General features: G+C 40.5%; 1 protein-coding gene across 3 annotated transcripts in view; it reads right to left on the bottom strand.

Annotated features, from left to right (window-relative positions):
- The window catches only part of cntn2 (contactin 2), a 127999-nt gene that overhangs the window by 27211 nt on the left and 88173 nt on the right, over positions 1-12615 (bottom strand). For all 3 annotated transcript variants that reach the window (XR_007035467.1, XM_047347998.1, XM_047347999.1), the window contains 3 exons: positions 9308-9466; positions 6784-6933; positions 32-102 (listed from right to left, as the gene is read on the bottom strand). Coding sequence is in view for 2 of the 3 variants with exons in the window: in XM_047347998.1 (XP_047203954.1) it covers positions 32-102; positions 6784-6933; positions 9308-9466 (380 nt within the window). In the remaining variant the exon portion in view is untranslated. The remainder of the gene's footprint in view (positions 1-31; positions 103-6783; positions 6934-9307; positions 9467-12615) is intronic.

Below are 12615 nucleotides of genomic sequence, written 5' to 3'. Positions count from 1 at the left end.
ACAAACTAAAGATTAGAAGTTACCGACTCACCGTCCAGGTAACAATTAGTTCATTGCGGCTTCCTCCTCCTCCGCCAAGTCCACTTGGGGCCACTGTAGGTGCTATGGTCCATATATAAAAACATAAAACAAACTTTGTGAGACCCCTAGGTGGGGAAGCTTAAACAATAGAATCTCAAAAACCCCTGGCTGGAAAATGATTAAATTCATTAAAGAAGAATTAAACTCAGAAACTAAATATTTCCTAACATGTTCCTGTCATTTCTGCACAGTTCTCTGAAGGTCTACGGTCCAACCACAGATTTCAGAGGTCTGGGCTTTGACTGGGTCATTTTCAGGCATTCTGATATTATTCTGATATATGAGTGAGAGACAGTTTAAAGGCTCAGGAAACCTTTGCAGGTGTTTTGAGTTAATTAGCTGATTAGGGTGACACCATGACTGTTCAATAATGAACTTTTTAACAGGATTCTAATTTTCTGAGACACTGAATTTTGGGATTTCTTTACCTGTAAGCCATAATCATCAAAGCTACAGGAAACAATGGTGTGGAATATATCACTCTATGTGTAACGATTCTATATAATATATGAGTTTCACTTTCGGAGGAGACTGGCAAGAAATATTGCACTTTAACACAATATTCAAATTTTTGGAGATGTACAGTACCTTTATATTTATACATTACTCTCCACTTGCAATTTTCTTCTAATAAGGTTCCACTTGAATCAGTCTATGTACAGAATCACTATGTGGTCTTCTGTCCCACCAAAGATTAGGTGTCGATACCTGGTTTGAATGGGTGGGGGATTAAAACTCAGTCCAAAAGTAGGTTAGTTCTAGTCAAGACCATAGATTATATAACTTTGTCTTGTTTTTAAGGTGTATTATGTCTGAACTCATTCTACCTCAAACCATCTTAGATAGAAGGCAAAGAAAAACAATGACTTTATGGAATAAATCAAAAAATGAAAGCAAATTCATAATTAAGAGATCAAGTTATTATTCACCTCCCTCTGTGTCAATATTTTTTTAAAGATTTCCAATAAAAACATTCCACCACAGTTTAAAACATATTCAATAAAATTTCACATTTGCTTTGGGTATTGATTGTCTTTCCATAACAGCATCAAACTGATTTTAAAGAAGCTCAAACTAAGCAGAGATGAAGACTTGGTGTGCCATGAACTGTTACATTATACTTTCCTTGAATCACCTGACTGTCCTACAGGTGCAACAAGGCTGTAAAACAGCAGTGTACATGTAGGTACCAGTGATAATTAATCTCTCACTGTGAAGCTGTAGGTTAAGTGAATTTAGATGGTTTGTTATAGCCACCAGAAAAAAATAAGATTACACAAATTGTTTTTAATAATCCAAGACCTGTATTGGGTCTCATTTCCACAAACTGATTTATTAAACAAGTCAAACTTCGGAGTTACTTTAACTGTTTTTCTAAAGACAGCTTAAAGGGGACATATGATGCTTTTAAATTCTTCCTTTTACACTTAAATCATTCAGTTGTGATCTAAATAAAGTGGAGCTGCAAAGCTTTGGTCTAAACCCCTTGTTATTGTAGCTCCACAGGCTCCTCTTTCACCCCTGTTCTGAGGTGCATCTGAGAGCAACTCCTTTTGGTTCCGTCTCTTTAAATGCTACCAAAACACTTCACACCTTGTCCCCCTCCAGGTTGAGGAACACTGCACTTCATCCCGTTCAGCCATTTTGTAGCTTGATAACAATTCTCTAGTGCCGTAGAAACAAGGCAAAAACAATGCAAAACTGTTTATGTAATAATACTATTCAAAACACGCTGTACCGCTGTCCTCAAGGAGCTAAAAGCAGCACACAGGACTGATATAAGCAGAAGGCACGATGCTACTGCTATCAAAACAATGGCCATATAAACACATAATAAATTCATGTCTAAAATAAAGTTTGTTGTCATTTTATCACCTTTGCTGTGTCCGCCGTTTCCAATGACAGAAGAAATTGACTCCTAATCAGATGAAGTCTTTTGGTAAATCCTTCTTGACACTGGAGGAGATTGCTGACAGCACTTATCACTGATGTGGGAACATTGCCATGAAAAATAAAATTTAACCAGGCACTTCGAAGAGGTTCTTATGCTGGGGGACGGTGTAATGAATTGTGTGAGTTAACGCACCCAACAACCGAACCAAACTTATCCTCTTTCAGCGTAGTCATACTTGAGCTTGGACTACAAAATCACAGCGAGAAATAAAAATGATGGATACAGGAAATGGATCAGCCATTAGTCTATGACCTTATGTAGCTGTTCTGCAGCAAATACAGTAACATAACATTTGCAAAAATGTAACAGATGAGAGAGAAAACTGGACATACTGAAAAATATGACCCAAACAGAATATAAAGATATCTCTGGAACACCAGGAGAGACTAAATTCAACTTTTCTGCACTTCTTTGGACTGCAAGTACAAAAATATATTTAAAGACTAAAAGAGTGGATTTTTGCATATGTCCCTTTAAAAGAAGTTGGTCTGTACTGACACCGTCTGTTCTTTTTAACCTGCATTTGGTCCAGTTCCTTGTCCTTATCCCAATGTTTAAGTTCTGCTTGTCTTATCTTACTCCTTATATGCAGCATCATCTCCACCTCATCTTGACACACATAGCCATTGGCTTTAGTTTGGAAATTAGTGAACAGATATTCTGCCCTTAATGTGTCTTTCTGCTTCCGCCTCTCTGTCTGCTCAGATGCTTTTCTCCTAAGCTCCCTGCTTGCTTGCATTCTTCTACTCCTAACTTTTTATCTCTTAGCCGAAATTACGGAAATATTGGACTAAAACTACTTCTTACCAGCGACTCCCAAGGATTATTATTTTTATTTTTTATTCTTTTTTTCTAAAGGATTTTGATGTTTTTATAATCAAACTTGAAAGAAGGACAAGTTGAGCTAACCAGCACAAAATGCCTCCCTTCACCACAGAGGACTTCAATAAACCTTTACAGAAATTGGCTGTTTTGGAGATGAAAATCCATTGACTAGAAGTGAATGTGGATGTGAATATGGGGTACAACGATGATTCATCTCTGCCTGTGATCCCAAACAGTGACAGCCAGTTCAACGACTCAGCCAGCAATCAGAACACTGACAATAAACCTACCGGCAGACCCCCCTGGCATGTTTTAGGGGCACGCCCAAAAAATCAAGGTGGACGACTCACTGGAAGATCTCAGCAAATAAATAAATTAGAATGGCCAGAATTACAGAGAAATGCCCCCGTTTCCCCTGGGAAAAGGAGACTTCGACAGCGAGCTGCCGTCACTACAACTGATAGGAGTGAGACAGCTGGAAATAATGGAATTCCCCTCCAAAACAGATTTGCCCCACTACAGAATGAAAACCAGGAAAATTATCCATCTTCTGAGAACAGTAAAAGGTTTGAGAACAACCTTCACTCTAAACAGCCTTCTCCTAAGCTGCCAGAAAAAAAGCGCCCCACCGGACCAAGATAATTTATAGTGGGCAACACAGCTGTGGATGGGATTAAAAACTTCTGCAACAAGAAAAACACAGAAGTTATGATTGGTACCAGTAACGTGGTGTCCGATATCTCAGAGAATATTCTTGCACAGAAAAGTGCCCGTCTCTAGAAAACCTTATTATACACTGTGGAGCCATGGATGACATGGCTAAGAAAAAGTCAGAAGGATTGAAGGAGGATTTCACTCGTCTTCTGAATATTGTTGGAGGTCTCAATATCAAGGTGTTTCTCAGCGGACCCTTTGCACCGATTTTCTGTGGAGACGAGATTTTTCGAGACTTCTGATGATTAATAAATGGTTGAAAAAAGCATGTGCTACTACATCTTTTAACTTCATCGACAACTTTAATATTTTTTGTGAAAAACGACAACTCTTCAAGATGGTTTCTGATTGAACAAGCCGGGAGCCAGACGTCTCACATCTAATCTCTCCTAGTCAGTAAATAATCCCCCAGCAGCTTCGACCTTCAGCAGAGAACATGGAGTATTAACAACAATGATAATGCTGCCTCCAACAGCTCCAGCAGAAACAACCGGCCAGTTGGCTGAGAAAGATAGGTAATCACAAAAGGTCTCCCTGTCAAAATCCACAGGAGAGGTTGACCCCCCCGTTAAACCCCCCTCAACCTAGACCCCGACCCAGACTGCACAGAACTCTTCCATCTCCCTACTGAGCCCGCTTTTTGCTTTACTGAATTCTGATAACATGAAGGAGCTCTTAAAATCGGGACCCAAAGGGCTCTGACATCTTCTCCATTCAACACCCCACGTGGCCGAGGCCCTGCTACTAAACCAACATCTTCCAAATGCCGCAGACCTCCACCACCTCCTAATCTATCTCCTCCTAATCAGGACCTTCAAATCACTTCTCTGTGATACAGTCTGGGCCCCAGTGGTAACTCTATCAGAAATGAGCATGTCAAGGAAAAACTCGGGACCCTAATAGGAGATAGTTGTAAAACCTCTATGCTTAAACGTGACAGAAAGAGCAAAGCCAAAAGGATAAGAGACAGTAATAAACAATCACAAAAAGCCATAAACTGTCAGGTACAACCAGACACAGAGTTAATATCAACAACTAAGTCATATAAACTGGCTTTACTGAACATTAGATCTCTGTCAGGAAAATCATTTTTAATCAATGACTTCATTACTGACCATGATCTTGATGTTATGTTTTCAACAGAAACATGGTTACATGAATTTAATGAAGCTCCCATTCTGATAGAGTCGACGCCTCCGAACTACAATTTTCTTTGTGAGAGCAGACAGCAAAGAAAAGGTGGAGGGGCGGCCACTTTGTTTAAAGATTTATTAGAGTGTAAAAAAGTATTTCTAAGCAAATTTGACTCTTTTGAATATTTGGCTCTCCAGGTAAAGAGCCCGGTCCGAACCATGTTCTTGAATATTCACATGGACAATCCTGAAGACAGAATTGCAATAGATCTATGTGACACTCTTAGAAATTTTGGTTAGACTCAACATGTTAAACAGCAAACGCACAAACAGGGACATATTTTGGACTTGATCATCAATAAGGGTCTAAACATTTCCAAGGTGTCTGTAATTGATGTTGCCCTATCTGACCACTTTTCAGTTATGTTTGAAATCATCTCCAATAACTCAGTTAGCCAAAGAGACATGATAAGAAAACGCATCTTTAAGGACAGTGCTGGTGAAACCTTTAACCAGATTTACTCTTCTACCTCCACTTTGCCCTGTAACACTGTAGATGAGCTGGTAAATAACTTTCATTCTAAAATCTCAGACATCATTGATTCAATTGCTCCAATTAAAGTGAAAGTCATTTCTGGGAAGAAAATGTCTCCATGGAGAAGTGCTCCACCAGTCAGAAGTGGAAAAAAAGGAGTGTCGAAAAGCTGAACGCGGGTGGCGAAAGACTGGACTCCAGGTTCACTATATTATCTATAAAGAGAGACTATACAGATATAACCTACAACTGAAAAATGCAAGGGAATCTTTCTTTTCTGAGATCATCAGCAAAAACATTAACAATGCTCGTGCATTATTTGCCACGGTCGACAGGTTAACAAACCCTCCTGTAACAGTAGCATCTGAACTCCACTCTACCAGGGCCTGCAATGAATTTGCTAACTTTTTCACTGAAAAAACCCAAAATATCAGGGGGGCAGTCAGCACATCCACATCACCTCCAGTACCAATGTTGTGTCCAACTAGAACCCATTCAAGCGCTGGCTAAATACTTAGAAGAAAATCAATGCTTGGATGTGCCAAAATTTTCTTCAGCTGAATCAAAACAAAACTGAAGTAATAATCTTTGGACAAAAGGAAGAGCGTTTAAAAGTTAGCACACAGCTTCAGTTAATACAGCTAAAAACCACCAATCAAGCTTGAAATCTGGGTGTAGTGATGGACTCTGACTGGAACCTGCAGAGCTACATAAAGACAATAACAAGGTCGGCCTTCTATCATCTAAGGAATATCTCCAGGATTAATGGACTGATGTCTCAACAGGACCTAGAAAAACTAATTCATGCATTCATCTTTAGTAGAATTGATTACTGCAACGGTGTCTTCACAGGTCTGCCTAAAAAGTCAATCAGGCAGCTGCAGTTGATCCAGAATGCTGCTGCCCGCATCCTCACTAGAACTAAGAAAGTGGAGCACATCACCCCAGTTCTAAAGTTCCTAAACTGGCTCCATGTATTTCAAAGAATAGACTTTAAAATAGTTCTGTTAGTCTATAAATTACTGAATGGCTTAGCACCAAAATATATTACAGGCTTGTTGTCAGTGTATCAACCCCCCAGACCTCTCAGGTCTTCTGGCTCAAATCTACTCTGCATACCCAGAACCAGAACCAAACATGGAGAAGCAGCTTTTAGTTCTTATGGTCCACTAATCTGGAATAAACTCCCAGAAAACTGTAAAAGTGCCGAAACCCTAAGTTGCTTTAAATCAAGATTAAAAACCTATTTGTTTAGAGTGGCCTTTGACTGTGCCATCTAAACATTATTAGTTACGTTTTCAGTCCAATTTTCCTTTCATTTTCTTATCCATCATTCTATTCTCATTATATTATTATTTTTTTTTTTTATTACCTCTGTTGTTTGATTTCCTGTATCATTGTAATGTTTTTCCATATGTACAGCATCTTGAGTGCCTCGTTGCTGAAAAGCGCTATATAAATAAACTTGACTTAACTTCAGCACAAGATTACTGTGTGTGTGTGTGGGGGGGGGGATATACCAGTGTGACAGTGTCATATACCTGCTTGCTTTGTGCGGATGACAGGGGACGGCAAGCTGGCCTCTCCGCTGCCCAGAATGTTGCTGGCGATGACCTTGAATTCATAATCCATCCATGGAATCAATCCGTTCACTCGAGCAGACTCTGCATTCCCCTCAATGTTTGCTGGTTCTGGTTAACAGTGAGGAAATGTCAGTTTATTTATATGCACCAATTCTTTGTATAAGGTGTATTTTGAATAGAAAAAGACATAAGTGTCATGACTTTGTTGTTTTAAAGAAACAGTTGTACTACAACTTCTTATTAAACAATCATAAGGCAACAGAAAAAAACGTAGCTGAACCACCTACTAACAATTTTAGTTTCATGTTGACCTAACTGGTTATCCAACTGGCATTTTCACAATGACTGAAGTTCTTCAGTCATTGTAAAAATGGCAGTTGGAATTGTTGGTCAGTGGTATCTTTATTGCCAACAAAAGTCATCACTACATCAACTGGAATACCTTGAAGCTTTGAAGAAAATTCACATTGGCAGCAAAAGAAAATACAATTGACTGATTAGGTCATAAGGAGATTGATTAACAAGGCAGCTTCCTCCCTAATAGCTGTCTCCAATCTCCTCCCTTCCATAAATACCTGTGTTCTGCATCCACTCATTGCCAGATCATTTGACTCAGAGAAACAGTTTGTCCTGGCCTCTTAAAATATTTTTAATTTTAAACTAGCTTTATTAATCAAGTGTTCTAAGCCTCCAGATGTAGTTCAGATGACCCTAAAGCCCAAATTTACTACAACCAATAATCCTTTCACTTAAGCTCCAGCAGCAGTCATCACTTGTATCCTTGGCTTCCATTAAATCTTGAAATTAGCCATTGACTCTGAATCTGCTTTTGGGTCCCTTTAGTGTAAGTGTGGGGCGAGCTCAGAGTTAACAAGAACTTCTATGTTCAGTTCCAACTGGAAAAAATTTAACTAATTTATAAATTAGTTCACATTCATTTACTAAATCAAATCAAAAACAAATTATTTGAAAATATAGAGATAATGAAGTTATATCTTTTTTTCCCCTGCTATCTTTGTTCAACATTTTTAATGACGTTGTTTTCATTAATATAATTCTGTCTTTAGTTGTAAGAAAATCAAAGGAGTTGAAAGTCTCGTCTCGTTTCGTCGTCTTCCGGTTTATCCTGGACCGGGTCGCGGGGGCAGCAGACTCAGCAGTGACACCCAGACGTCGCTCTCCCCAGAGACCTCCTGCAGCTCCTCCGGGGGGAGCCCAAGGCTTTCCCAGGCCAGCCGAGAGACATAGTCCCTCCAGCGTGTCCTGGGCCGTGTCCTGGGCCTCCTCCCGGTGGGAAGTACCTGGAACACCTTCCGAGGAAGGCGTCCAGGAGGCATCCAATATAAATGCCTGAGCCACCTCAACTGGCTCCTCTCGATGTGGAGGCCCCTCCTTGAACAGCCACCTTAACTTGGTGGAGGGGTTTGAGTGCCCGAATGATCCTAGAGGCTATGTTGTCTGGGGGCTTAAATGCCCCTGGTAGGGTCTCCCATGGCAAACATGCTCTAGGTGAGCAGTTCAAGATACCCTTATGAGGACTACAAAAACGAGGCATGTGACGTCGCGCGGTACGGCGGAGCCAGGGACCCATCCTGGAGCCAGGCCTGGGTTTGGGACCCGTCGAAGATCGCCTGGTGGCTGGGTTGCTCCTCGCGGGACCCTGCCGGGCCAAGCCCGAAGGAGAGACACGAGGCCATCCCGCAGTGGGCCCACCACCTGCAGGGGCAACCGTGAGGGACCGGTGCAAAGCATCTTGCTGCAAACACCGAAGGTCCTAAGCTTCCTCAGGAAGAACAGTCTGCCCTGTCCCTTCTTGTAGACGGCTTCATCACCCACTCTCCTTTTCACTTAATCTGTGGCCTGACTAATAATCAGGGCCTAGGAGGGGTTACTTACCGTATGAGGCATTCATCTCCAAGAATTACAGAGTTTTGATCCTGTTACAAAAGGATGTTCTGTGTTTGTCTAGTAAGAGCAGTTTGGCAGGGTACTGGAATACATGTCTGACTGCTCTCCCATACACATGGTAATCAATAAAGCTGACTTGAGTGACGATCTCCGGTCTCTGCCCTTGATAAATAAAAACTTTTTCACAACACAGCCCTCTGAATATTTTTATTTAGTACGGCTACTGAAATAAAACAGGTTTTACAAGACATTTCAGGCCATCTCAGGGTACACGTTAAAGGCTTAAACAGTTCCAACTTTTAATTATTCTTATCTGTGAATCATTGTTTGACTACCCTATGCCCATGTATTTTCTTCACCTGAAACTATTAAGCTGACCTGTGAATATTTAAACAGACCTGTGAAAGTTACTCCAAAGATAAGGACCAGCCAAAGTTGGGGTTATTTTCCAAGGTTCTCCCAAAGCTAAAAGTGTACGCCTAAGCGCATATTTGAGGAGACTACATAGTGTCTAGAAGAGTTACAAAGTTTTAGTTGGTCCCCATAATATGGCAAATGTCTTGTCATTACACACCTGTCATCATCTTCTTCCATTCTGATGAGAGAAATGATCGTCCAATTATGACGTATTTGCCAATGGGACTATGGTTATCATAGCCACGACTCCACTTGAGTTCCACAGATGTCTCAGCCACGTTCTTCACCAGCAAACCACCCGGAGGTCCAGGGGGCCCTAGGCAAATAGGGAAAAAAGCTGTGTCCTCAACATTCACAATGAAATCCATCAGCGACATTACTTCAACTTCACACCTGCCCTACATACCTCAACTTAACCTATTTTACTAAAACCTTGTTTACATGGTATGCATGTTGTCTCTACAACGGCAGAAATTCAGCAATTAACAAAAAAGAACAGTTAAATTACTTAAATGCAACATACTTATTTACCACCAGTGCATTTAGAGCAAACAGTAGTTTGTTGGGCCATTGTCCATTTTGTGAAGTAAACCAACTACTACGCCTCCCAGCATGCATTGCAGCTCTTGACGTCACCAGTGGTGATAAAGCCGCTGAAGCTAACGCTAGGTGCTATTACAGTGTGGACCATTACCAGTCTCACTAAAAGGGAGGGATCTTTGGAGAAACAGAAGCTCGCATGCGGGTTTACTTCCTTTCTCCACAATGCCCAATTCCATGAAGAGCTTGACAAAGCTGGAAATCTTGCTGGGGTAAGATCACAAGATCGATATCCCGATTGGAGACCTGTTTGAGTATGGCTACTCAGGTGAAGAAACTTACAGAGGTTTTCACAAGGAGACACCTTGTTTGTTTACATCATATTTTTCCCCATTTTCAGATGAAAGAGGAGAATGTGACTGTTCAGAGCAGTTTGTGGACGCGCAACGCTCATAACATCATTCTTTTCAAATAGAAGGCACACTCGCCTACATTCATTCCCACAGAGAAGCCGACATCAAATAAGTAAATTATTTTCGTTATTAATTTGATTTCACACTAGTCTAGGCAGGGTGAGGTGTAGGGAGTTAAAGTAATCTAGGATTGCACAGTTAATTCAATGTATTAACTTGTATGTGCATGAATGTTATTGAACTGCTAACAGGAATATGAAACAGAGTTGAAGGCTCTTGTGCCATTCTGGCAGAGAAGTCAAGTACCTGTTCTTGACTTCTCTGCCAGAAGTGGACCCACCTAGGCCCTCCTATCAGAAAACTGTGGAAAAGGAACTTGACTTTCAGACTTTCGGCCACTGGGGTGACTGCACTTTGCACTGTGCTAGAGGATATTGCTTCTGTGATTATTCTGGGTTCAGCACCCTCACTCTTCCTTTGTGTCTCTTTGGCCTGTGGGCTGCTGCTCCTGTGGATCACTATGAAACCATAGAATAGACGGGGGATAGCAATGTGCCTCCTGGTGTCCATCTTCCAGAACTGCTGTAGCTTTCATGGACCAAAGCTAGCTGCCCTGTCTGGCTTCTAAGCATTTGTGTTGCAAGGTTTCACTCAAAAACTGCTATAAACAAAGAATGCTTTCAAAAATGGAAGTGTTAATCATTTATTTTCATCAATTAACAAAATGTAGTAAATGAACAAAAGAGAAATCTTAATCATATCAATATTTGGTTTGACCACCCTTTGCTTTCAAAACAGCATCCATTCTTCTAGGTACACTTGCACATAGTTTTTGAAGAAACTTAGCTGGTAGGTTGTTCCAAACATCTTGGAGAACTAACCACAGATCTCCTGTGGATGTAGGCTTTCTCACATCCTTCTGTCTCTTCATGTAATCCCAGATACACTCCATGATGTTGAGATCAGGGCTCTATGGGGGCCATACCCTCACTTCCAGTAAGTCTTGTTCTTGTTTAAAATAGTTATTAATGACTTTGGCTGTATGTTTGGGTTCGCTCACTTAGTAAATTAATAAAAATAAACAATCATAATTTATATTTCTGAAAGCATTCTTTGTTTACAGCATTTTTTCACACCTGCCTAAAACTTTTGTCCAGTACTGTATATGAGAGTCACACAAATAAATTGTCATATCTAATGGATGTGGCCTGTGTACTTTGATGCAAAATGTCATCTTTCTTGATATATCCTCTTTGCAAAGCAAAAGTTAAAAAATTAAGGACAATCTAGTGTAGATATTGATTTAAAGTGGGGTTCAGCAACCTTTGTGAAGAGGTGTGCCATCTAAAAATTCCTCCGAAGTCAATGTGCCATATAAACAGTTGCATTGTGATCTAAAAATAAGTGGAAATTCCTTGAGATAAGTGTTTTTTCCCCTAATTTGAGCAGGAGTAAGATTATCAGCCAAGGGAATGAGTATTTTGACACCTAAATAACATAATTAGATATGCTGCTCTAGACATAAGATAATGGAGATAATTTTTGTCCTATTTTCAGTGCACAAATCTTATTCTATTGGCAGATCATTTTACTTACCTTCTTAAGGACAAATACACTTACTTCAAGAAAAATTTACTTACTTTAGGTTCCCTTTTGCAACGTCGCTTGAAAACTCTGCCAGCTTTTGAACAAAAGCTTCCCACGTGTTGCGCATGTCTAAAACAGTTTGTCCTGCTCCCTGAAGTTTAAGATTAAGCTGGTTGAGATGTCCAATCATATCTGCGAGAAGTTAAAGCTTCACAACCCACTTCTCATCTTTGAGTTAGGGATGGTTTTGCCCCTTTTATACCAGAAATGTTTCCACAAATTATTCCAGAACCTTTCCACAGCTAAGAAATCTAACAGCATAGTGGAGTGGTATGTCCTTCCATGAGCAGTCTATCTCCTCAAGCAGGGACTGGAATTGGCGTTGCATCAAAGCAGACCGCTTAACTATAAAGTTAACAATGCTTGCCACTGTGATCGTCGCATCATTAAGATCTGAATTTGCCATCTTGACACAGAGATTTTCTTGGTATATTATGCAGTCCAGTTTCATGATGGTATGGCCAAGTTGTTCCTCAATAATGGTAACAGCGCCCCTGTGTTTCCCCACCAAAGCTGGTACACCATCAATTGTCATAGCAAAAAAATCCAAAAGCCAAACGTAGCACATCATTGATGTCCATGCTCTCGTCCAAAGCTACACTAACAACCCCAGCTTCTCTGACATTGTCCCCCATTTCCTGGATGCATCGTTCCACCTCTGGCTAATGCAGGTTTGTCTTGTATCCTGGTTATAATTGTAGCTCTGTTTGGGAGTCCATTAAATAAAACCTCTGAGCTACACAGAAAAGCATCCCTAATAATTTTTCGGTCTGTAAACAGCTTTCCATGTTTAGCAATATAGTGTGCAATACAATAACTTGCTTCAGTTCCATGATGTTTAGCAGCAGTAGAAACTTTGAGAGTA

This window comes from Girardinichthys multiradiatus, chromosome 20 (genome assembly GCF_021462225.1).
Source record: "Girardinichthys multiradiatus isolate DD_20200921_A chromosome 20, DD_fGirMul_XY1, whole genome shotgun sequence".
In the NCBI taxonomy this organism is placed as follows: Eukaryota; Metazoa; Chordata; class Actinopteri; order Cyprinodontiformes; family Goodeidae; genus Girardinichthys; species Girardinichthys multiradiatus.
This window is presented reverse-complemented; position numbering and strand designations above follow the sequence as displayed.